This window comes from Ictidomys tridecemlineatus, unplaced genomic scaffold, assembly GCF_052094955.1.
Source record: "Ictidomys tridecemlineatus isolate mIctTri1 unplaced genomic scaffold, mIctTri1.hap1 Scaffold_195, whole genome shotgun sequence".
NCBI classification, from domain to species: Eukaryota; Metazoa; Chordata; class Mammalia; order Rodentia; family Sciuridae; genus Ictidomys; species Ictidomys tridecemlineatus.
The window spans coordinates 295,980-322,570 of NW_027521673.1; the positions used below are offsets into that span (position 1 = coordinate 295,980).

The following is a 26,591-nucleotide window of genomic DNA, read 5'->3' on the forward strand; positions in this document are numbered from 1 at the left end:
CAAATTATGCTGAATAAGAGAAGCCATAGAAAATACAATATATTATCCCATACACATAAAACTTGAGGAATACAAAGCAATCTATTAAGATAAGACATTTTGCTGGAGGAATGGGAAAGTGGGGGGCAAGAAAGAAGGGCGACAAAGGGCAAAATTACCTAGAGAATGAGAATATTTTTGGAAGTAAAGGATGTGTATATTATCTTGATTATAATGGTGATTTCATAATTTCATGTTAAAATTCATCAAATTGCACACTTTAAATACATGTAATTTATTGCATGTCAGTTTTACCTCAAAGCTATAAGAATATCATCTTTTTTCACTTTCTAAGATACAAATAGTATTCTATAAATATTTTTCTCTACTTCATTTTTAAAAAATGTATTCCGGGGCTGGGATGTAGCTCAGTGGCAAAGCGTCTGCCTTGCATTCGCAAAGCCCTGGGTTCGACCCCCAGTTCCAAAAAAGACAAAAAAAAGAACCCCACCAAAAAAAAATAAGATTAAAAAAAAAAAAAAACCCTTTAAAAAATGTATTCCGGAAACCAGCTCTTAGCAGTATTTAAAATTATTTTCTTTCTTCTTTGGTTTATTCAACAACTTTCATTGATGACGGTTGTTTCAGCCTTTTGTGACCATCTTGTATTGTTATAATTAATGCTTGAATAACATAGTTTTGTAAATACAAGTTTTAAACATTTGTTGTTGTATTCCCAGTATCTTTAGAAGTTAGGGCTGGTGGACTATATAGCTCAGCAGTAGAGCACTTGCCCAAGATACCCTTCCCCAGCACTGAAAAAGTTAAAAAAAAAGTGGGATTGTTGAGTTAATAGGTAAATATATAAGCAGTTTTGGGAGATGTTGCCAAATCTCATTCATAAGGGTTGTATCATTTTGTATACTTATTAGCAGTGTCTGAGAATTTGTATTCCCCCACATTCTCTCACCTACTGAGTATGTTGTCAAACGTTTGAATCTTGCCAATGCAAGTGAGAAATGGTGTCTTGGTGTGGTTTAATTTGTATTTTGTTCATTATGAGATAAGCAGAGCATGTTTCCATATGTTATAGCTATTTGCATTTCTTTTCCTGAGATCTGTTTATTTCTTCAGCCCATTTTTGTATAGGTTTGCTGGCCATTTTATTTATAATGTTCTTAATATTTCAGGAACATGATTCTTTGGACAATAATATGTTGCAAATATTTTTTCTCAGTTTGTCATTGTCAAACTGCGTGTGTGTGTGTGTGTGTGTGTGTGTGTGTGTGTGTGTGTGTGTGTAGCAGATTTAGATACAGCCAGGAAAGATTTTTTCAATGAGGCAGGTTTTGCCCACTCATAATACATAGAAAATTTCACTTAATATTTTCTAGTACTTGTTTATTTTCTATTTTTACATTCATGTTTCTTATCCATTTTTAGTTTATCTTTTGAATAAGTAGAGAAAAATCCAATTTTATAATTTTCCATGTGGTAACGCTACTTATTAGAAAGTCTATTTTCCCCAAACTAACTTTTATTGTACCCCAAATGTCCAGTTGGTTCTGTTTCTGGATTCTCTATTCTGTCCCACAATCTCTATGTATTCCTGGGCTTGGACGAGGGTACATGAATTAATTATATAGTCTACCCTCCCTGTACCCTTCATTGCTCTTCTTTTTCAGTGCTTTCCTGCTTATTCTTGTTCTTTTGAATTGACTATATTCAACTTGACGACAGATTTTTAAAGATCCACAGATGTTCATTTCCTCCCCAAGTTAAATGTCCCCAGTTTCTTCAATTTTTAGCACGTGCTTTTCTGGCTATTCATGATTCTGTTCTTTTCCAAAAGTCATGCAACCCTAAAATGTGGCATCCAGAAATGAAGCCACCGGCTTGGGGTGATAATGACATGATTCCTTAGGGTAAGGCTTTTTAAAAAGAGTGTCATCCACAATTGGAGAAAGTAACAAGACTAGAGTGAGCAGGGAAGGAAAGCCCAGTCCGAGCAGTAGTCTTTTAGAAGGGAGCAGGAGAAGCTTCTCCTCTTCTGTCTGCACTTTTGGGGCAGGTAGGTACCTGGTGTCTCAACACGTTGACAAAAGGGTTTTGCTCTGGGAGGGGCTGGGAGGCCTGACTTTCTCCTTTTTCCTAGTCTCTGCCTATAATCCCCTTCTGCTAGTTCCCTGGCTTCCTCCAGGGCCTTCTAAATCTCCGGTCCTCTCCCAGTTCCGGGGACAGGTGAGCCTCTTTCCTTCTGGAGTCCTTTCATTTGGACTCTTCCGCTTGGCTCTACTGGCGCTGTCCCCCGCCGGGCTCCGCAGTTGGTTCTTCCCGCTCCCAGCCACGCCCCTCGGCATCCTCTGTCTGCTCACTGCAGTCCACCCAGGGGCTTCCTCTGATGACGGGTTTCAGTGCCTTGGGCGGAAAGCACCTGTGGTGGAGGAAGGCAAAGTTAACTCCCAGTACCCGCCCCCTGCGCTGGGTCCTACTGAAGTAGGAAACGGTGAAAGAGAGTGTCCTGTGCTGTTCTGCAGGGAAGCGTCGCTTCCACTCAGCTGTCCCTACACCATGGACTCAGTACCTGCCACTGTGCCTTCTGTCACTGTTTCCCTGGGGGACCCAGAGCTCCTGGGACCCCTGTTGGGTGGCTGAGTTCTGGCGGAGTGGGTGCACTGACTGTCATGGCGACAGAGAAATGGAGTGTGTCAGGCCCAAGGCAGGCAGGACGTGACTGTATGGTTAAGCAAGGCCGGTGAGAGTGTACTTGAGCTTTCCCCACTTGCACTTTTTTTTTGACGGAATAGAGGTGACAACCTCATGGTATGTTCTGAAATGCAGCCAACAATCCAAACAGCTAATGTTACTACAGGTCTTTTCCCTAAGGAGACTGCTGGGGAATTGGGCCCAAGTGACAGTTATCTCATATTACGTGTAGAGGGCGGTGAAAACAGGGAAGAGTAGGCAGGTGTTTACTGCACTGCCTTTGAGCAACCATTTAAAATTAGGCTCTGAATTTTATAGAAAGATGTTAAATTCAGAGAAGTTTATCTAAGCCAGTTTTCAAGAGTTGTCTGAAATTACATGTCACGTATCTGTATATAAGAGTGGAATGGAAGTAAGATTTAAAATCTTATACATATATCGTCATTGTTTTTATTTGTTGCCATAAAATTAATTAGTTCTTTCATATATTTAAGTTTTGTCTTAAATGAATTTTTTAAATTATAAAAACCAGGTTATCTAAGAGAAAAGAATGATACAGAGGGATTCTAGCCAGGTGTTAGATAATGTGATGATATAGGGCCTGTTACAAACTGGAAATGTATGCTCAATTTAAAGTATTTAGATTCGGGCTGGGGTTGTGGTTCAGTAGAGGGCTTGCCTAGCATACATGAGGCACTGGGTTCGATTCTCAGCACCATATAAAAACAAAACAATGTGTCCACCCTAAAACTAAAGATACATAAATAAATATTTTTAAAAAGTATTTAGATTCATTATACTTGAAAACACTGGAAGCGAACAAAAAATATGAGACTACCAGTATTCTTTCTCTTGAAGAAGCTATTGGAAAATATTGAGGAGGTGGATTTCTGATGAGGAGGTTGGTTTAGAATTGCCATGATTCTTTGTGACTGTTTTGTTATAAATTTAAGGTTTCCCATTTCTTCTAATTTGTCTGTTTAAGCTGTTTACTACATTGCCTGATGATGATACTCAGCCTGGGCCTGATTTTTATGGACTACCATGGAAGCCTGTAGTATTCACTGTTTTCTTTGGGATTGTATCCTTTGTCATTTTCTTTTGGAGAACTGCTCTTGTGAGTAAATTAACTTACTTATACCTTAGCACATAAGCACAAGGATTATTTTATATAGTCACTGCCCCCCCCTTTCTTTTTCTTTTTCAGTTGCTAAAACACAAAATAGTGGTTTAAGTCAAACTAACATTATAAAATAATTTAGTGTGGGTGCAGTTGGTAGAACTGGTAATTCTTACAGCCATCCTGACCAGTAGTTTCATATGTATCAGAAGTCTTAAAAGTGGGATAAAAGATGGGATAGGTTAGATAAATATCCTTTCATGTAGCATATATGTCTAGTAATCTATCTTAAAGAAATAACTATGCTTTGAAGATTTTGGTAATGTTTTTCAATGGAACAGTGTATTAGATTGAAGACTTAGCACAACATAATTCATTTAGGGGTTATTGTATGTTCGATTAGTGGAATAGTAGGCAGATTTATTTATTTCAAAGCTTTGAGGTACAGAAAATGCTCACAATTAAATGTGAAGTGGGAAAAAAAAACAGAAACTAAGATTTAAATGTTGATGAACTGTATGTTAATATAAACATACAAACAGGGGGAAATGCTGCAAAGAAATACAGTAAAATGAGAAAAAGGAGATGAGATAATTTTTCCAGTCTTTTATATAAATTTTTCCCAGATTTTATGATTTGATCATATGTACAGAAAATACCTTTTTATTTGGAAGTATAGATTATGTGTTGTCCAAAAATCCATTAAATGTTTTGTTCATTAAGGTTTTTTTTTTTTCTGAGCAGAATTAGTCTATCTCTGTGTATGTGTGTACATATATGTATAAGTGTGTGTGTGTGTGTGTGTGTGTGTGTGTGTGTGTATATGCGCTTAAACATACTTATGTTTGTACTGTAGGTCATTCTGTTTCATAGTTATTTAACATAATTGGAAGAAAATTATTTTAGGTAAATGGACTTTGCATATGAAAAGCCTAACAGTTAAAGAGGCCAAAAGCATTGGATACAAATCTTTTCAAATCTGAGTGTTCTTTTTCTGATTTCTTAATTATTTCAGACATATCATTGTTAAGATAAGTTTCCTCTCCTTGTACAATTGAGTGTAAAATCTCTTAAAAAGTATTCCCTTCTTAAATAGAAGAATCGTTTGCCTGGATTCCTGTGAGGAATTTTCTAATCTCATTGAACTTTTTCTCAGCTAAAAGTAAAAAGGAAATAGAAGGATAAAGAGAAGGGAAAAACATGAAAACATTTTATATTTCTCTCTCTTGTTTCTTTCATTTCAAGAACCCTGGTACCTGTTTCTCTTTTCACTAGGTTATGTGGGATGTGGTTCCTAGCTTGTTGCTCCTCAGTTTCAGCATTTGACTTTGGAACTTTAGTCCCTACCTTAGATGACTGCTTTTATGCTACTTCCCATTTTCCTCTGTTGTCATTTTGAGTAAAAGGTTAGCAAGGCTATGACATTAAAGAAATGTTCATTTATTTCTGTGTTGGAGTTTTCTGAATGCAATTTCCTATTACGAAGATCCCATGGATGATCCATGGACACATCTGGGTATCCCATCACCATTTATAACATTTGAAAGGAAAAGTAATATGCTAAGTTACAAAGAAATTTAGTGATGTTTTAAAAAAATTTCTGCTTAGGTTTTATTATCAGGTAGTTTATTGCTGTTTTTTGGAAACGATTGTTTTTGTCCTTTCCAGAATATGTTAATTGTCATTTCTCTTATTGCTTGTGCATTTTCTTCTAGCAGTCTTTCCTTTCAGATTTCTTGCTATATATTTAGTGGTTTACAGAAATAAGATGATGTAGCCTCTTAGTTTCTAAATTCAGCCAATAGCCAAATTTAAATTGGAGTTCTAAGATGTTTTCTGGTGAGTGAAAGTGGCATATCTTAGTACAAAGATTATGCCTTTAATATTGTATCCTCAGATTTCTTTTGAATAGTCATTGTTTCTAGACTTTATCCTGGTTATTTAGAATTGTCAAGTAAATGATTTTGAGTATACACACACACACATACACACACACACACACATCTTTACTGTGAAATAAGGTACATATCTTAGTGTTTTTATGTCAGAGGCTATTTATGAAATATCACTACCAATTAAATTTAAAAGGCTTGTTAACCTTTACTTATTTTTAATCCTATAAATTATTTTCCTGAACCAGAATGTTATTAAATTCTCACTTGGTTATGATTCTGACTGTTGTTTTAGGAATGCTGTTTCTATTGAGCAGATGTTTGACATCAAATTTAATCTTTTTTCTCTCTTCTAGGTAAAAGATAGAGTATATCAAGGTAAATTTTTAGGTTTCTTAAACTTGTAATAACCCTTTGTATTGGTGTTTGATGTGTGTTTTATGTATATTAGAAGTAGATACAGTGACTTTTAATGTCTATTATCTTTTTTACCTCCTGAAAATTTTACTATTCCTAGGTTGCTAGTATGGATAATAGAGAAGATGATGATGGTTCCAACTCTGAGATAGGAGATAAAGAGGAGGAACAAATTGTGGATAGGGAGATGATGAAAAGTTTTAATTTGGGGCAGATTAACTTTGAATATTGATGTAATGCAGATGTATTACATTTGAAGAGTATTTCTATGCTAATGATTTAATCATGCATTAAGTAATTGAGTAGATAATTTGAAGAATGGTAATGTGAATCAGCATGTTTTCATTTCTGTTTTTCTTTGCAAAGAATTAAATGATTCCATTTTCGGAAAAGAAAGTGTTTTGAGAAGGGGGGAATATCAAACTACAACACTTTACTGTATTTCCCATCTGTGAAATAAGCTTAAATTGAAATATCATTTTGGATGGGAGGGGTTCCTGGGATTGAACTCTGGGGCACTCTACTGAGCCACATCGCCAACCCCCTATATTTAGAGACCAAGTCTCACTTAGTTGCTTAGTGTCTCGCTCTTGCTGAGGCTGGCTTTGAACTTGGGATCCTTCTAGCTCAGCCTCCTGAGCCACTGGGATTACAGGTGTGCACCACTGAACCCAGCAAAATATCATTGTTCTTATATTTTTCTTAAATTTTAATAATTTTTATACTCTTATTGCTAATAAGCATAGATTGCTTTTTAAAAGCATAATAGTTATGCTAAGAAGTATTTCCTCATAGTACCATATAACATGTCTTTGCTTTTAGTAGATTGAGTAATTGAATTTCATTTAGTGATTGTAATAATCTTGTGTATTTCCCCCTTTTAGTCAATGAACAGCAAATTTCCAAAAAGGTGAACAATTTCATGAAAGAAAATGAAGAACTAATGCAGAAATTGTCAAATTATGAACAGAAGGTATAATTATTTTTTTTGTTTCTTTCTCCCTTTGTTCTAGCTTGAATCATTCCTACCTGTTTTAATTTAAAAATCATATTTTAAAATTTTTGTTTCATTATTTCTTACAAATCATCCAAATTCTAAACAGTCATATGTATTAAGTACTGCTTTTTTCTGGAAAGGGTCACTTGTCTGGAAGTAACTTGTATGGTAGCACTTTAATTTGTGAATCTTAATTCTGAATGCTTTATTTACATAGATGAAGGAATCAAAGAAACAGGTCCAAGAGACCATGAAACAAAATATGATTCTTTCTGATGAAGCAACTAATTATAAGGTAAAAATCCCTTCTTTGGGGAGAATTACATTCTAAACTCAAAAGTAAATGTAATGAGTGAGTAATCTTGACACCTTTTTTTTTCCATGATAAAAAGAAGCTTCTTGAAAAAGCTAAAGAACTTCTGGATGAGAGAGCTAAAAGTCTTCATGTTATGTTAGAATCTGAGAGAGAACAGAAAGCTAAGAATCAGGACTTGGTAAGAGTTTTGCTGCTAAGTATTACTGCAATTTGGCTTTTGAAATATTTTGTAAAATTGGTTATGTTGAACTTAGTCCAGCTGTTAACTAAAGTAAGATTAGGAGTCAAGGAAGTTGAACCCACTTCTGCCCATTTTGTGGAACTTTTAAGTACTGATACAACAACTTAAAAAATTTTTACTTACATATTTCATTTTCAATTTCTATAAGTTTCTGTAATTACATAAAAGTTGCAAAAGATGGTAGAGAGTGTGTTCTGAAATATCCTACACCCAAGTAAGCTTGATCACCTAGCTGAGGTAGTATTTATCAGATTTCTCCACTGTAAAAATTCTTTCCAATCCTTTTCATATTGTATTCTTTGGAAGTTACCATGCACAGCCCACAGTTAAAGTATGAAGAGTTACAAGCTCAGGATGCAGCTCATGGTAGAGCACTTGCCTAGCATGCATGAGGCCCAGGATTCAATCCCAGGCATTGCAAACAAAGATTGCAGATTTATGTCCACTTCCTTAAGGAGCAAGTATCTTTATAATTTTTTTGGAATTCTTCTGTATGTGAGATTAGTCTATTCTTCCTTAAATTTTATCATTTTTTACTTCAGATAAGAAAATTTTAAAAATGATCTTGGGAAATTTTTTTCTCTATCACTAGAAAAAAATTACTAATTTGAACTGGTTTACTTGAAACAGTAATTAATTAGTTAATTTTCTATGCTTTAAAACATTTACTTATTGCATTATGATTTTCTATACTTTGAACTTTTTTTCTGGTTATCTCATAAACAGTAAGGTTGTGGATGCCATGAAATATTTATGACTTCATTTTCCCTCATCTCTTTCAGTTCTTGATTTTTTGCTTAGTCCAAAGCTGGATTCCCTGCATTTACCTGAAATGTAATGGGATGGCTTGACAAAAATTTTGTTGTGTTTATCTTTTTTAGTATATATATGTATGTGTACACACACACACACACACACACACACACACACACACATATATATCAATATTTCTACTGAAATCCTAATGCATATTTTGTGTTCTGTTTTCACCTGGCAGATAATGGAAAATAAGAAATCTATAGAGAAGCTTAAAGATGTCATTTCAGTAAATACTTCTGAACTTTCAGAGGTAAAGCTGCCAACTATTGCTAACGGATATTAATACTACATCTTAGTTTTGTTGCGGACCAAAAATTTGAGGTGTGCTAAAATGTGCAAAAAATGAGAACTATATGATGTCTTGTTTGGGAAAGTATAACTTTGTTTCTTCTTTGGAATTAATTCACTAACTGTAGTGTTTTTCATTAGCTTCAAATTCTCCTTAATGAAGCTAAGCTTCGTGAAGAGAAGGTGAAGTTGAAATGCTGTCAGCTTCAGAAAGAAAATACCATGCTTAAGAAGGAGAAAGAGCAGGTAAAGAAAATTTGATATCATACATAATGTAAACTAGAGAAGTGAATATCATTATCTTGTATCTTTCTTGGATCTGTTTCTGAGGTAAGGAATATTCATGTAGGACCTTTTCTAGATATGCAAAGTTTAAACAATGCTCCCCATTTTGAGTGCATATATATGGTCTCCATCTGTTTTGGATTTTTGGATTATTGCTTTTCTTATCAAATGTCAATCAGTTATTAACTTGCATAGCCTCAAAGAAACTTTTTAAACCAGAAAATTAAGTATTTTATGATCCTCTTTTGAATAGTTACTGATTCACCGGCCAAGGGAAGATTACATGATAAGGAATCTAAATTTAGGAGACAGTCATATGTGCCCAGCCATTCCTGCTGGAGATAAATTATTTGAATTGGCAGCAATTTTCTGGGGAATGCAATAAACAGGGTCAACTTCCTGATAGTTCTGATGTTCTTACTGCAGCTGTGAGAGTTGGGGCCACTCTGCCCTCTTCCTTAACCAAGGTCTCAACCCCCTCGATTGAGGCAGGCCACCGAGGAGTATGGCTCTCTATTTCTTTGTCTAAGTCTTGTAGTCCTGATATATCCAGTGCAGAAACCCCTCCCTAACCCATAGGAATTCATGTGTTTTGACTTTTCAGTTGCAGCAGGAAGTAAAAGACTGGAGTACATCACACGCTGAGCTCAGTGAACAAATGAAATCATTTGAGAAGACCCAGAAAGATTTACAAGTAGCTCTTAGTCAAAAAGATGATACTATTAATGTAAGTTTATACTCCAAATACATGTTTCATCTCATGAATTCTCCTGAAATCTTCTGAATTAAAATCGAGAGTCTTCCAACCTTTTGCTTCTTTTCTAGGCTTTGACTAATCACGTCACACAGTTGAATCGGTTTCAATGTGAATCTGAATCTGAGGATCAAAGTCGAGATGAGTCAGATGAATTAACCAATGGAGAGTTAGCAGGTAAGATCAGTCTCAGGGAGGTTGAATCCTTTTTTGCTTTCCTGTCTTTAATTAAGTATACAGATGCCACTTTTCAGCTGGCTTAATTTCTTCTTAAGCTTCAGGGTTGTAGACACATATCACTGGATCTATAGATATGTCTGTTGCATTGGCAGAGGTGGGTTGTTGGGGTATAATGTAGCAATAGGCATGTGAAGAACACTGACTTTTTCTATCCTATTGAAAACTAGTAAGTACACTGCAGCTACAATAGTCATATCCTATACCTCTAAGTATTGAACATTGTACAGTAAGAGAAATTTATTTCTTAACTTATGCAGATGATACTTGATTTTGATACTCATCATCTCTATGGCTCTGTGGTTTTAAGGTCCACGGTCAGTCCGGAGGCAGTTGGAACCATAAACTAAGGCTGTGAGAACAGAGGCTAGAGAGCTAGAGACTATCAGAAAGCTAGAGAGGGAGTGTAACAGTGTTTACTGATGAGGAAAATATTTCCAGATGTTTTCTCCCATGTTGGATATTGCTTACATAGCAAGTATTTCAAACCACACCTGGTAGTAGATTCAGGGAGAAAATAGAGGATTGAATCTTTCTAAACAAGACACTTATTGCCCAGGTGAAGATAGATCTGAGAGAGAAGAAAAGCTTTTATCTTACAAGAATAGCATAGATAACATTTTAGTTGTGCAAACTAGAAATTCACCTTTTTTTAAAGACAGACACAGTACTTTTATTTATTTTTATGCTGAGGATCAAACTCAGTGCCTCACACATGCTAGGTGAGCACTCTACCACTGAGCCACAACCCCAGTCTGAAATTCACCTCTCTCTTTTTTTTTAAATCTAAGCTTGCAATTCTCTTAAAAGTCATTAGTCTAATCAGTATAATTATTTAATTGATTTTTTTCTTCCAGTGTTTGAACACAATCATTCTTTAGTTTAGGGAAGTTAGGAGAATATAGAGATAAAAGTAAGGAAAGAAAAAGCTAAAGTCTTTTGTTTTTTAGGTGATCGGAACGAGAAGATCAAAGATCAAATTAAGCAGATGATGGATGTCTCTCGGGTATAGTTCTTTGTAAGAGTCCCATAGTACCTGTGAATTCTTCCTGTGCCTCACTTTTAAGAATACCTCTCTTTTCTGCAATTTTTAGACAAAAACTACAATATCAGTAGTTGAAGAGGATCTAAAACTTTTACAACTTAAGCTAAGAGCCTCGATGTCCACAAAATGTAATCTAGAAGGTGGGTTCTTCTTGAGAAGAAATTGCCATGTTGGAAAGACTTAAAAATTTATTGGAAAGATAAAGAATGGCTTCTTGCTTTCATGCTTTTTACTTTTCTTGGCACTACTCCCTCAAACAAGTTCTTAAGTCCTTGTACACATATAGAGATAAGCTGTTTTATCCTTTACAGACCAAATAAAGAAATTAGAAAGTGACTGCAATTCACTACGGTCTTCTAAAGTTGGACTGGAAGAGGAATGCAAAACTCTTAGGCAGAAAGTGGAGATTTTAAATGAACTCTACCAGCAAAATGAGATGGCACTAAAAAAGTAAGATTTCCATTGTTTGTTATTGTTATCATTGTGTGAACTAACAGATAATTTTATCTAGTAGAGATTTGTCTTTTTTCCTTTGTGTTTTGTTTCCTATAAGTTGCATTTTTCTTTCCATCATCAGTCTTAAGAGTCCTGAGGTAGTTGGAACCATAAACTAAGGCTGTGAGGACATCGTAATCAATTGTCAAATTCATATGAAGGCAAGAAGTGGTAAACTGGTATTAACAGTCACTGATGTGGAAATACCTCTCAAAGATCTAGACCCTTTCTATGATCCCACTATTTATTTTAATTCCCTTTCATTGTGATCAGTTATGTAATTCTAATGTTTTGAACTTGTATCTCTAACTCTGGACCTTTAAAAATACTGAGTGATTTGGAATGACATGTTTTAGTAGAATAAAAACTTCAAAAAGGAATAATATTTACTTATTGATGGTACAAGTTTTGGACTTGAATATCTCAGATGTTCACACTAAAAATTGAACTGTGGCAAGGATTTTAGGAGTTATGATTACAGAAGTACTTGTTTGTAGTATATATTTATATATTAATCTTCTCAGTGTGGAGCTAGTTATTTTTTGGAAGTTCATTTGAAGTTTTTAATCCACAAAAATACTTGAATTCTCTAAAAATAGTTTTTTTTGTGTCAGATTTTATTTGTTTGCACCTGATTTATTAACAAGATATATATATATATATATATATATCTTGTTAATGCAAAGACAGACCTTCTTATAGACCTAACTATTTTTAGGTATTTTGACTTCTGTTGCCTAATTAATGCATTAAATATTGAAACCTTTCCATTAATTTTTCTAAAATTCTGTGATCTCCAAGCGACCTTTTTAGAATCTCAAATTTTTGTTCAGGCCAGTTCTAAATGCCTGGCCTGTTTCAAAGAAACATTTCTCATTTTATCACTTTTTTTTTTCAAAAGAACACTTGTTTTCTCTGTCCCTACTAGTAATATGAATGACCTAAATGGCAATTAATTTTCTTTGTAATGCAGTTAAATTGTAGCACTATTTTCCTCAACTCCTCCAAAATTCATTCAGTCATCATCTGTAGTTTGTACTCTTTTTACTCATCCCCAGGTACTATGTTAGTTCATGCCTGTGTCATCTTTTCTGTTTCTAACCTAGGTCATCTGTCTTCATTCTCCATTATTTATATTTTTATATAATTTATTTCAAATTCTTAGTAATTTTCTCTATAGCCGCTTGAGTGGACTTTCTAAAATATAAGTCTGTTCATGTCAATATGTGCCTGTGGTTTATGAAGAATTTGCTTTCTATTTAATGACCTGTTCTTTTTTTCTTCCTTTTATCTTTTTAATAGTTTAAATATTTTTAATTATTTTCCTCATTCCCTGTATAAGCTTGATGTAATCATAAATTATAATGGAATTATAATTATATAATTATAATTTTATTCATCTTCTCATAATTTAAAGGCCTTGGTATATATTCTGGATTTAATAAAAACCTGACATAGATTAATAGGTTTATTACTTGTTTTTATGGGCTTTAAGTAGCTCCTGAATCAGATAACTGTTATGGCATCGTATGTTAGTACTTCATATACTGTGAACTCCACAAGACATTCATTCAATTTATACACATATTTAAAGTTTCTGTAGTTCTGCATTCTACACTGTTGGTTTCTTATTTGAAATTATTTTCATTCTATTTGAACATTGTCCTTTAATGATAGATTTGATTAGTGTATCAAAGTAGTACAAGGATAAACAGAGAATAGTATTTTATCCACTAAATATTGCTACCTTTATAATCTGTATTAGGTTGACATGAACTTCATGATTAGAGTTAAAACCAGTTTCCATTTTTAAAGGATCTTTCTTTTGGCTACTGAATTTTGACTGTTACTTAGTTTTAGAAATTTAAAAATATCCAATTAATTACCATCTGTTTTAATTTTTTTTCTTTAAGGAGTTCATTATCATTGTTGTTTGGTCTTATCCCTCCCCTAGTTCCTGTAGTCATTTCTCTCTTTTTTTAACAGTTGTATTGAGAAGTGCCTAGGTGTAGTTTTCCCCACCCCACCCACTTTTTCCTCTTGCAGTTATGTTGCTTGGGACCATTAAACATTTCTTGAATTTTCGAGTCTTTTTCTAAATGTTGATTTTACCTCATTCTCTCTTCTGATTATAATGATGCATATTAGAATTTGATTTCCCCTGCCTCCTACATTCTGGATTTACTTCTTCTGGATATTTTCTTCTGACCTGTCTTAAAAGCGGTAGGATTTATTTTACTTCCCAAATCTGTTGTTAAAATCATTCATTGAGTTTAGGATTTTAAAAAGTTCAGGGTTTAAAATATTATTTTAGTTGTAGATGAACATAATATTTTATTTTATTTTTTATAGGATTTTTTAAGAGAGAGAGAAAGATAATTTTAATATTTATTTTTTAGTTTTTGGCGGACACAACATCTTTGTTTGTATATGGTGCTGAGGATTGAACCCAGGCTGCACACATGCCAGACGAGCGCCTTACTGCTTGAGCCACATCCCCAGCCCGATACAATATTTTATTTATTTTATGTGGTGTTGAGGACTGATCCCAGTGCCCCACACATGTGGGGCACGTGCTTCACCACTGAGCCACAACCCCAGTCATATTTCAGTACTACAGCTCAAACCCAGGACCTTGAGCCATGTGCTCTACTATTGAGCTACCTCCCCAGACTCCTTGCTCTTTCTCATAAGGGACTAGTGTCTTACTGCTTTCCAAGCTATCTTTAATCTCATCATTCTGCCTCTGCCTCCGAGTATCTTTGACTGTGTGTAGGTCACCACACCCAACTATTTCTTGGTTTTATAGTTTCTAATCCTTAGACAAAATTTATAATTTTTTTTCCTCTTTTGTGGTGCTGGGGTTTGAACTCAGAGCCTTGTGTATGCAAGGCAGCACTCTACCAACTAAACTATATTCCCAGACCTGAAATTCATAATCTTGACTTTACTTTTTTGAAACATGTGCGGTTAACCCCATTAGGTGTTTTCCTTTTCTGTGGGATTTTTTCTCACAGAATTTTGTCTTATGGAGTGCCTGGTCAGTTTTGATTGGCTAACATTGTTGTGATAATTATACATGAAATTTGAGGACTAAGATGAAGTTATCTTGTTATAGAAAAGTGTTGAGGTTACTTGAGTAAGATTGTCACTTCAAACGTAGTCAGCAATTAAGATAATTCAAAAATGACTTGTCTTTTCAATGTTTCAGTATTGTTCCTTTTGGATTTTTTGCCTGTTCATCACTTAAGTGTGCAGTACTTTCTAATCTAAACTCAAAGGCTAGGGCTTTTATTAAGGGTCCCTTTATTTGTAGCCCCAAACACTTCTTTTTTTCTCTAAGCCCAGGAATTTGATGAAGGCTTAGTTCAGACTCATTATATCTTTGTGTTATCTTCAATATGTGGGTAAACCTAGGAGAAAGTACCTTAAAGTGCCAGCCTTACTTGTAATTCTGAGATTCCTTTTTCTAATGGATCTTGGCCACATACATATATCTTTACTGCCTTTTTAGCTTGTATCCTTTCAAACACAATTTTATATTCTTATAAAGATGTTTTGATTGTTCTTAGTGCTCTCAGACTAACTCTTTGGTAATTGGAAACAAAATTCTCTCTGTCCTTCAAGATTCAGTTTTCTCCATATTCCTTCTTAAGCCAGTGGGGAAAATTATTATATTCCTTTAGGCATCATTTATACCTGAAACAGTGAGCTCTTTTATTCTTTAGCATCTTACAAGGTAACTAGTATATTATAGCCACTCATAAAATACTTGCTGAAGAATTAAATGAGAAGCTATATAAGAATATATAATCCCCTTTTTCTATTTGGTATCAATAATCCTTTTTTACTATAGTTCTTCTGATTTATGGAAAATTAAGTTTCAAGTTAATTATCTTTTGAATTGGAACTATGGCTAAAGTAGTACAAGGATAGCAGAAAATAGTATTTTTAAAATCATTAAATGTGGCTACCTTTGTCTCAGTAGATGAACATCTTGAGTTTCATGATCAGAGTTAAAACTTGTCAGTAGATAATACTCTGATCATGGGTCAGTTTGGCTTCTTTTTCTGGTTGACAGACATTATCAAAACTCAGATTTGTCTTTTTGCTTAATTGCAATTCTTTTGAAATATATATCTAAAGTGTCAAAAATGTTCTGTGGTTAATTGCATAGCTAAAAGACATATTCTAGAAGATTTTTTCTTTGACTGACTATATCTTTATTATGGTACCAGTCTTGGATTGAGAAAAGAGTTCCTCCATGACAAAGATATACTTAGTGTCCTACCCATGGCAGAAACGAGAAAAGAATTATCCCCTGCTTTATCCTAATATGTTTAATTATGTTAGGTTGATCAGTCCTGATCTTCCACATTGAAGTAAAGTGAGTTTTTATTATCTTACACACAGGAGACTTGCCCTTGGGGCACATGTTGTTTTCACATTTATTTTATTTACTGGTAAATAGAGAATTAAGAGGAGAAATTAGAAAATGTAAGTGATTTGCCAGAGTTTGATTTACGAAATTGCAGGTTTGAATTCCTATTTTATGTGCCTAAGCATTTTATAGAATTGTGGGAAGTGATATTCACAGAGAAAAACTATTGATTTGATAACTGGCTTTATTTTAGGAAACTAAGCCAAGAAGAATATGAGAGACTAGAAAAAGAGCAGTGGCTGTCAGCTGCAGATGAAAAGGTGGTTTCCGCTGTACAGGAAGTTAAAAATTACAAGTGAGTTCAGTTTCTAAAGGAGGGTGTCAATGTCTAATGAACTAGTGTTAGCTTTCTTTTTTAATCTTTTTTTACATTATGTAGATAGAAGAAAATAGCATGGAAGTATAAATAACGAGAGGATATGAATACATTCAATTCACACAGGAGAAAAAATAAATTTCAACTTTACAAATGAAAAATGTTAACAAAAATTTACTTATAGCCAATGGGCAAGACCATAGGGAACTTGGTCAATGCAAACAGTTCTGGGGGTTTTGTATGTTGTAGTAATTCTTTAAGAAATCAATTTGCTGTGTGATGTATCAAGACCCACAAAAGTGTGGCATTTGATAGACCTTAGAAATCTTTTATGGATATAATTTGAAAAAAAGAAAAAAAGTTTTAAGGAGGAAGATATTTCTAGCAGAATTACTTGAGAACACACTGATGAACAGTTAAGGAAATTATAATTTATCATTCAGAATCTCTAGCAATTAAATGATAAATAAGTTATTAGTATTGGGTCTTTATTTTATTTATTTATTTATTTATTTTTGGTGTTTTACTACTAAGCTACATCCTTAGACCTTTTTTTTACTTTGAGACAGGGTCTCAGTTGCATAGGTTCCCACTTAATTGCTGAGACTGACCTCGAACTTGTGATCCTCCTGCCTCAGCTTCCCAATCATTGGGATTACTGGCATGTGGCATTGCACCTGGCCTGTAGTATTAGTTTTGATCACACTGGATTCATATAACTATAGAAATGTTTTTCTTATGTATGATAAAGTCTTTAAAAGTATAGCTGATGGAATAAAGGGAAAATGGTCAGAAATGTTTCAAATGTTATTCAATTGTTGTAATTCTTAGGCGGAGAATTGAAGAGATGGAAGAAGCATTACAGAAAACCAAGCACTCATTTAACAACCAGGTAGTAATTAATACTGTCCTGTAGTTGCAGAATTCTTTGATATCTAATACAGACAATTATAGGCTATTATAATGAGTCCCTAAAAACATATTTTTTAATGTGTTGTCTTTTTCAGATTGCTATGCATGAGAAGAAAGCTCATGATAATTGGGTAAGATTTTTTTCCCCCTTTTCTTTATTTTGTGCATAGCCTACTGCAACTGAATTTGAATATTTTCTCTTTAATAGCTCAAAGCTCGTTCTGCAGCAAGAGCTATAGCTGAAGAGAAAAGGGAAGCTGCTAATTTGAGACAGAAGTATGTGATTTTGGTATCTTCCTATATGTTTTATAGTGTTTTAAGGTTATGCTAGATATTATCTATGAAGGAATAGATTGCTGTTTCATAATTCAGAATATTTCTCAATATTCAAGACTATTGGAAATGACCCAAAAGATCGCAATGCGTCAAGATGAACCCGGGATTGTAAAACCTATGCTGGGAAGACCAAATTTACGAAATCCTCCTCAGAGAGGTAGGGGGCACTTTGTAAAAGGAGCTATTTTATTTCTTGGTGCAGAATGTACATAAATTACTTTTTATTTCTGTGTGTAATGGTTATGAAATAATCTGAATGATTTGCTAAAGCAGGAGGTGAGGGTTGGTGTCAGGGAGAAGGCTGCCTTAAAGTAGTAACACGGCATTGTTGTCTTTAGGTTCACTGAGCCATAATGGCTCTTTTGGTCCATCCCCCATGAATGGTGGAGAATGTTCCCCTCCACTGACAGCAGAGCCAGCTGGGAGACCTCCTTCTGCTACTCTTAATCAAAAAGATATGCCTAGAAACGGATTTGGTGAGCATTCACATGTTGCTTTATAGTAAACTGCTTCAAGGTTTTTTTTTTCCCTTTTGAATATTCTAATGAAAACATAGAATTTGGGCCTGTACAATATATAGAAGATAATTTCTTACTTTATCATAGTGAATGTTTTCTGTAAAATCTGTTCTAGAATAGAAAACATTTTTTTTTCCTGGAGGTCCCTGTATTGTTTTTTTCTTTTAAATTTTACACTGTGAAGTGTAAACCTTTATCTTTAAATTAAATCTCTATGGTGTTCCTTTCCCAAATATTATAAAAGTAGCCTTAAACTTTTTGTAGCATACATATTTCCAACATGAAATACTGAATCTTATTTCAAATTCTAAATAGGACTGTAGTCTTGGTAAGATTGGAAGTCAGGTTATACAGACTAAAGAAAAGCCAGCCTACACATACTTCAAGTCTATAGCTTAAAGTTTAGGACCAGTACTTATTAATCTCCTGTTCTATCAACCCAAGGCAGTTCTTTATTTTACTTAAGTCTCTTCATAAATTGTGATTTACGTATTGGGCAACCCATTTTTTTAAAAAAAATATTTTTTAATTGTAGATGGACAGGATATTTTTATTTATTTTTTAAATGTGTGCTGAGAATCACATCCAGTGCCTCACACATGCTAGGCAAACACTCTACAACTGAGCTATGACACCAACCCCTGGGCAACCCATTTTTCATGTTGCTTTCTAGTTATTGTTGAACTCTGACCTGTCCACCAGTGGTTTATTTCTTCTGAAAAATACATACAAGGGCTCTGATCTTTCTTTCCCAAGGTCAATGGTAAAGACCTCGTACTGGTCTTCTGAGGCATCTGGGAAACCCGTTGCCTCTGGTAAAGGGACCAAGTAATTTCAAAGAATCTGTAATTGTGGATGGAGGATTTTTATTCTTTTCATGTTAGAATAAGTCTGAATCCATTCTTTGATCTCTAACAGACTCAGGATGTGGTCCAGCTCACATGAACAGCAGCTCCAGAAGTTCTTCTCCAGCTAAGGTGACGAATGAGGGCAAGGTAAGTTCTGTAGTTACTGTGAATCATGTGGTCATGCAGGAACATGTAGCTTTCCTACAGTACTTGCTCTTTGCTTTATCCTTCTTTGTGTTCTATTTGTACTATCCCATTTGTTTTTTAAAAAGCAAACTGTTCCCCAAGAACCTGAGACCCCCTCAGTCTCCACCCTTACTTCTTTGACTGAGCATCCAGTTGGAGTAAGTACTTAGAGGTTGAGAACTGAATTGGGTTTTATTCTGTGCATTTATGGGAAGGATATTCAGAGCATGACACTGATCTTGTTTGCTTTAAACTGCATGCAATATTGAGCTTACTTTTCTCCTTAACTTGGGAATGTTGCTTAAGTGTGTACAACTATAATGAACTACAGAATGTGAAAAGTTATCACTCTAACTTTATATGGTGTTTTGTGTTGAATGTTCTAAGGCAAAGTAAATTCATTATAAATTATATAATTCATCATTTTTATTTTTGTTTGGAAGAATATTATTTAAGAATTCCTCCATTTGTGCAAACCCTATTTTGAGTGATTTGAATTAGATTGGTATCAGATATTCTGTGAAACAATGATCATCTGAAATGACCTCTTGAGCTAGTCCCAAGAAATGGTCTCATTTGTTCACATAAGTGTATTCTCTTGTAACTGTGTTGCTATTATATCTGGTAGGTCTTCTGCAGCTCTATAATAAAATAAATTTTTAATTGTTTAGTTTCAAACCCACTACTCATAGGAAATGATAAATCAATATCTCAAATGGTGTACAGTAAATGAAAGTAAATATTAAAGGCTTGTCTTCCTAATTTGTGTATATAGCACTGTGATGGAAAATACTTCTCAAGTTCCAGTGTATATATATTCCAGGAGTATACATCTCTGGAGAAATCTAAGGGCAGCTTAGATAAGACCCCAAACCCCTTTGTAGTAGAAGATTTAAAAGAGAGCAAAGACCCATTGTTAGAGAGGAATAGAGGTGGGAAAAGCATGGCTTGGAGGCAAAACTGGGATTGAGTTCTTTAATATGCAGTGTGGCCTTCAACAAATTATGATATCCCATTTGCTTTTGTTCCCTCTTATTTAAAACAAGACAGTCTACTTAAAGATCTCAGAGGTTGAATAATATATGAAAGACTTACTGAAGATATAGTAGAATAGTAGCTATTATTACATGAGTAGAGAATGGATTTTTCATTTTATTCTGTTCATTCTTAATATGGAAGTAATGAGCTATTGTGATGAAAGGGAAGTGATGGGGATGGGGGGACTCCCTTTGAAATAGATTGTAGTGAATACAGCATGACATACTGGTCAGAAATCACCTCTGTTAATAACCCCTGCCAGTTCTCTTGCCTTTCCCTTTCCTGTGCAGATATAATCAGTAACAAACTGCTCCCTCTTGTGGCATCCTTCCAACTTCTGTAAGCTGTCAGTGGGAATACACAGGAGGGGTGGGTAGAGTTTTGTTGCACTGATGGTGTTCTCTGGACAGGTTTTGGGTTTTAGCTTTTATAGGTATTGGTACTTTGTCTTAATACACAGGAATTTTAAAACTTTTAACTGCTTTCAAATCTTAAATTGCAGGTTCATATGGCTATGAAAGGGCCCCCTCCTTTCTCAGGGGTACCCTTCATGGGACCCCCGATGGGACGGCCTCCACCACCTCCCATTTGGTATGGACCGCCACTTCAGCACGGTGGGCCTTTTGGGCCTTGGCCAATTCCTCCACCATTTGGTATGATGATTGACTTATAAATCACATTCATCTTCCACTTCTATTGCTTGCTAAAACAGTTGGTTGCTATCTCGGGTCTTAACAATGAAAGGATAAAGCTGAGTACATTTTAACTTTTCCTCCAGTTTTCTGGGACATATGGGACACTACATAATCTTATACTGAGATAGGCAATATCTCTCATAGACAAGGATAAGGGGCTATATACAGAAAAGCCAGAAATATTACTTCTGCAGATGTTTGTTGAAAATCTGTTGATATGCACTGCAATAGATGGAAAGGTGGATGAGACGCATGCCATAACTTAAAATTTTGTCACATATATGAAAATCCTATAACATAAAGTTTGTAATCACCCATAATGGAAGCATAAGCAGTAGGTTATAGAATATAGAAAAGGAAAAGTCAAACCCTCCTTACCTTGAAAAATGTCAGAGGGAAGTGTTAAAGAGGATTTAACTGTGACCTAATAAATGTTCCTGGTTTAATTAGGTGGCTGTGGAAGGCCTTTTCCGAGGGCATGCATGCACCTTGATTCTGATGGCATGTGTAAAGTCCATGCTGAAATACTTCATGAATTTTTAATGGATACAGTAATAAATAGTGAGATTTCCTTTTATCAAAATTTCTTTGATGTAGTAAAGTTCTTATTTCATAATCTATCATCTTGTCATGGTAATACTTCCAAATATAAATGGAGCTCTTGTGAGATAGAAATAATTCTGCAATTATATAGTAGGGAAAGAAAAAAGACAAGCCTGGAGCTAGGTAGAGCCATGTTAAATCCTTAATATGTTACTTCATGGCTGGTTGGTCAAAGGCTATAACCTAAACTTGTTCCATCTCAGTTTGCCTCATCTGGCAAGTCAGGATGTTCACCAGCTGATGTTCTAGGCTTGGGAGAAATTAAAGACTATATTAACATACTTGAAATCACCCTAATTCAGAAATTTCTGGGTATTTACATAACTTCCTTTTTTATTTTCCAGGTCCTGGTATGCGTCCACCAATAGGCTTCAGAGAATATGCACCAGGTGTTACACCTGGAAAATGGGATTTGCCTTTTGACCCTCGTGATTTTTTTCCAGGACCTGCACCAGCACCATTCAGACCTTTAGGCTCATTTGGCCCAAGAGAGTACTTCATTCCTGGTGCCCCATTACCACCTCCAACTCATGGTCCCCAAGACTATGGGCCACCACCTGCTGCAAAAGACTTAATGCCTTCAGGCTTTAAAGATGAACCTCCACCTAATTCTCAAGAGTAGTGAGGGCTGTTCACAGGCCTTAAAACAGGGCCCATAAAATTAACCTCTGACACTTAGTCAGAGTTAAAGGATTATTGGCTTCAAAATATAAAAGTTTATTTTAAATGGTTTATGTTTTCAGAATGAAGCTGCCTTGGCGCAGTATACATTTTGAGCCAAAATATTTTCCCCCTAAATATCCCCCACTTAAGCTAGAGTATCCTTCCAATTTAAAAATGTGCAATAAGGAATACCTTTGTTTTAGTTAATGTAGCATATACAATTGCTAAATGATTTAGAATGTCATAATTATGGACATTTCCTGTGGAAATGCTTTAAGAACTTATATTTCCATTATCCTATTATTAGTGTATTCCAGTTGATAACAGAGAAATGGTGTTTTTTAAGCTTGATTTTTTTTTTTCTCTTTCAATATCTGGTCGCAGAGACTGTTGGGCTAAAAATGTTTACTCAAAGATCATAAACTTCATTTTCCTTCTTGCTGAAGTTCTTTGTTGTAATAGTTCATAAAAATTGTTTATTAATATTTCCCAAGTGTCTGTTGATTCATTGGATCGTCATGAGACTTTGTGCCATTGGGGAAGCATGTAAACGCACTCTCAGAACTGAAGATGGTGACTTGGCAGCATATCCCTGTTGCTCACTGTTAAGGAGGCTGGACCTTGGTCAACTGTGGACTTCTACAGAGGATTTCTTTTACTTGTGAGAAGTCTTGTGGCTCTATTTTTGTAGCACATTCATGTACTTTTTTCTAACCACTGTCCATGTGAGAATGCTTTTCTGAGAATGAGTTTACATTAGTAGCAAGAGCTACTGCTTTTGCCATTATTGCATTATAACAGTAAAATATAAGGTGGTATGTTGTGTCTATAAAAAATAAGGAAATTTCTTTTTAAAAATGTACACAACACACTCTTCTCTTTCCCATACCTTCCCACTGATTTTCAAGGAATATGATAAAAAAATTAGAAAAGTATAATCCTCTAAGAATAATGAAACTCTAAGGCTTATAATGTCTTTACTCAGCAACTACGGGCTGAATTAAATTCTTTTTTTTTTTTTTGATAGATACTCAAACATATTTTATTTAAAAAACAATTAAAGCAAGTCCTGGATCTGTAACTACTGTCTTTAAAACAATGTTTCTAAGAACTAGCTCTCCAGAACTGTAATTTTAATTACGGCAATTTTAACAGTACATTTTAAGAGGTTTAAGATTTAAATAAAATTATAAAAGCCTGATACTTTTGTTTACTGCTAGACCATATTCTTCCATTCTTTTAAATTCTAGAAAGTAATAGGATTGTTGAAACCTAGAACATAACATATCATTGTTTTTTTATGTCCCCTAAGTATTCTCAAAATAGGGGCAAAAGCTTCAGTGTGAAACAAAATCTCTGTGAAACAAAATCTCTAAACTACTGAAGATAACTCAGAATAAAAATGAATTCTTCCTAAAGGACTCAAATTCTATCTACATAACTTCCATTTAATATTAGAAGCAGCAGCTGTGTGTAAGAGGAAAACCATATAATAGCTTATGCCATTTTTAACCATGTAAAATAAAATTTAAGTCACAAACACATTTTGGATATATCTTTCAACCTCTACAGGACACAAGGCAATGCTGAAGTTACTTAACTTCTAATTTTAAAATAGCATTTAAATAAAGGTGATGTCAGCTAGGAAGATAGATTTTCAAGAAAAGGCAGATTTATTATTTTATTCAAAGCAACAGTAGTTTTCCCTCTAAAGCCTTTTTTGTATTTATTCTATTAGTAAGTTATAATGCGTTCTACGTAGTTTATCTGAGCAGTTCTGAACCCACCCATAGTTGCCTCTCCTTACATCCATCTGATTGATTGTACCACTTCTGTAGCAAAGCCCAAGGTAGCTGCCCATATACAGGTTGTGTAGAGAATACTGTCCCTTGATTCAAGTATACTTTTGTATCTCAAAAGTTTTAGAAGTCCTCTCCAGCAAATTGTGTTTTAGTTTAGTTACTAAAATCATTTCATTTGTGAAGCAGTAGTGTTTCAACCTGAAAGTATTATTGCTATAATTGTAATTATTGTCCAGTAACTCATCCCCTCCCACACTAGAAAGTAAATTTAAACAACTAATTTGTGAGATACAGATTGCTTTGTGTTAACTGCTTCAAGATAAAATCACCTTTTTTTGGGGGGGGGAGGTTTGGTCATTCTGGTCTGAATTAAAGCTAAGCTGATGACAATGTTCAATTTAAGTTTGTTTAATGCTGATGAAAGACATTCATACAAAGCATCCTCTTTTTTTTTTTCATATAACCCCATTCTTTGGTGGAAGCTGGGGTTGTGGCTCAGTGGTAGAGTACTTGCCTAGCACAGGCAGGACCCTGGGTTTAATCCTCAGCACCACATAAATAAATAGAGGTTAAAAAAAGCATTCTTATGTGAAGGATGCTAAATGTTTCTTCATATAAATTATCACTTTGAGGGGCTGGGGTTGCATGTGAGGCACTGGGTTTGATCCTCAGCACCACATATAAATATAAAGGTACTGTGTCCATCTACAACCAAAAAAAAAAGGTTTGTTTTTTTTAAATTATCACTTTGATATACATGTTTTATAGTATTAGAGAACAGAAAGAACAATGTATCAGTTTTGCTACATTTTAATAGTAGATTTTAAGGGAGCAACATCAAACATCAGTAACATCAAACAAAAAAGGTACTGAGTACTCCACAGAGTACAGAGTGCTGCCAAGTGCCTTGGAAAGTTTACATGACATGGAGAAGATGTGGCCCTTCTCTTGAGAAGTTTACAGTCTGGAAATTTTGACTACTCAGAGTTTCAGTTGAGTGAACATTTTATTAAGGCAAATTCTTCATTTCCTAGAACTACTGTAGACTGAACTATTTTTGCACTTTTGAAATTAACTCAATCCAGATGAAAGAAAAGACTAAATTTGGTTGATAATTCTTTCAGGCTCATATAGTTTTATGAGTCTAGTAAACAAAACTGACCTAACAGACAACTGAAAAATTAAAGACTAGATCTCTTGAAGTGCAAGGGCTAAAACAACTGTTATTTGTTTTAAAAAGCAAACGGATGGTATGATTAGGGTTTACACTAGTTTAAAAATAGGCCAAGTATTGCATTCCCTTCATGCATTGTTCATTTAAAATAGTGAATATTAAAATACGTGGGTTCTACATGTAACCCACAAAAAAGCTCCTCACAAATCTTTATGTTCTGTGTATCAAATATACACCTTGTGTACTATGAAAGATTTATGTCTCATCAAGTTAAAAGTAATGTAAATAGTGAAATTATAATAGGCTAATAACCTGCATATTTTCATATGAATGTAAATATATCTAAATAGGAAATAAATGGCAGTCATATCTACCTATATTAAAAAAAATAAAATATCTTTCCAGATGTTGCATACTCATCACTTTATGAAGACAAGGTATGCAGGTTTTAAGGTTTCACAATCAGTTGTCAGAAAAACAGCAGTTGTTCCTAAAGTATCTCATTAGCATCTGACTCAATTATTTTTAGATGACATGATTTAGAAGACGTAAACCCACCCCCAAATTTGTAATTATTCTAAGATGGTTTTAATGTTAACCCTAGAATCATTAATGTTAACCCTAAAAACAATAGCAATGTGATGTAGAACAACTAATCAACATGACTAAAAATGTGCTCACTTTCAGAAAAACAATCTGGTCATCTGGAAAAAAAAATCACAGCTACAATCTGGGGAACACTCCCATATAGGATATTGATCTGATCAAGGCACACTATTTCTAAGTAGAACTATCAGATGAGGGTGAATTTAGGCCAGCTCTAAGGAACAGCCTATAAGACAGACCATAACTGATCCAATTTCCTTTCAAAGCAATCTGGTACTATCCTAACCACTTCAATTCAAAAGTTTGAAGTTAATTCAAATCAAAAGACCATATTGGAGCAAAAGTGAGCAAATGTGTAAACTCTAGCACATTCTTATTGCTATATTAAGTTTGAAGATGAGCATACCTACCACAGCAGTATTGTTCCAGGAAGCAGGGTAGGAACAGTGGTAAATTAGGAAACAGGCTATTAATTGCACAATTAATAGGAAAGTAAAAACAAGTTTCAAAATCTACAATAAACCTGTATCCAAAGGAGTCATAACAATGAGGTGCTGGACTTTAGTTCTGTGGTACAGCTTTGCAATGGACTCACTGGCCTATAGGTACGGCTCACTTCTTGCCTCCTGAAGGATGAATATGCTACACAGAGCTATGATGGTTTCTACTGAGTGGTAAAATTCACAGAAATTAGACATTACTCATGTCAGAATAATTCCTTGTGCAAAGTTTGATGTAGATAAAGATAAAGTGGTTTCTTGGTCAATAACTGCAATTTCTTTCTTTTAAAGTCAGTGGGTTTCTTGTATCTGTAACCACAATAGATTTAAAATACTTTGATGATTGATCTACTCCAATGTTA

General features: G+C 34.6%; 1 protein-coding gene and 1 long non-coding RNA gene across 3 annotated transcripts in view; one reads left to right on the top strand and one right to left on the bottom strand.

Moving 5' to 3' along the window:
- Positions 1–23,565, top strand: part of LOC144372935 (transport and Golgi organization protein 1 homolog) — a 90,086-nt gene extending 66,521 nt beyond the window's left edge. Inside the window, exons 9-28 of the mRNA XM_078036131.1 lie at positions 6,054–6,075; positions 6,999–7,087; positions 7,329–7,406; positions 7,504–7,605; positions 8,666–8,737; positions 8,917–9,021; positions 9,665–9,787; positions 9,886–9,991; positions 11,002–11,057; positions 11,146–11,236; positions 11,408–11,546; positions 16,226–16,327; positions 17,180–17,240; positions 17,356–17,391; positions 17,469–17,536; positions 17,653–17,753; positions 17,935–18,072; positions 19,033–19,109; positions 20,689–20,839; positions 21,829–23,565. Coding sequence (XP_077892257.1) covers positions 6,054–6,075; positions 6,999–7,087; positions 7,329–7,406; positions 7,504–7,605; positions 8,666–8,737; positions 8,917–9,021; positions 9,665–9,787; positions 9,886–9,991; positions 11,002–11,057; positions 11,146–11,236; positions 11,408–11,546; positions 16,226–16,327; positions 17,180–17,240; positions 17,356–17,391; positions 17,469–17,536; positions 17,653–17,753; positions 17,935–18,072; positions 19,033–19,109; positions 20,689–20,839; positions 21,829–22,106 — 1,995 coding nt within the window. The 3' untranslated portion in view covers positions 22,107–23,565. The remainder of the gene's footprint in view (positions 1–6,053; positions 6,076–6,998; positions 7,088–7,328; positions 7,407–7,503; positions 7,606–8,665; positions 8,738–8,916; positions 9,022–9,664; positions 9,788–9,885; positions 9,992–11,001; positions 11,058–11,145; positions 11,237–11,407; positions 11,547–16,225; positions 16,328–17,179; positions 17,241–17,355; positions 17,392–17,468; positions 17,537–17,652; positions 17,754–17,934; positions 18,073–19,032; positions 19,110–20,688; positions 20,840–21,828) is intronic.
- The window catches only part of LOC144372936 (uncharacterized), a 92,396-nt gene that overhangs the window by 47,646 nt on the left and 18,159 nt on the right, over positions 1–26,591 (bottom strand). The window contains exon 4 of one of the 2 annotated variants that reach the window (XR_013432757.1): positions 25,776–26,538. The exons of the other annotated variant lie outside the window; for it this stretch is intronic. This is a non-coding gene — a long non-coding RNA (uncharacterized LOC144372936). Of the gene's footprint in view, positions 1–25,775; positions 26,539–26,591 lie in introns of those variants that run through there. 2 annotated transcript variants of the gene reach the window in all.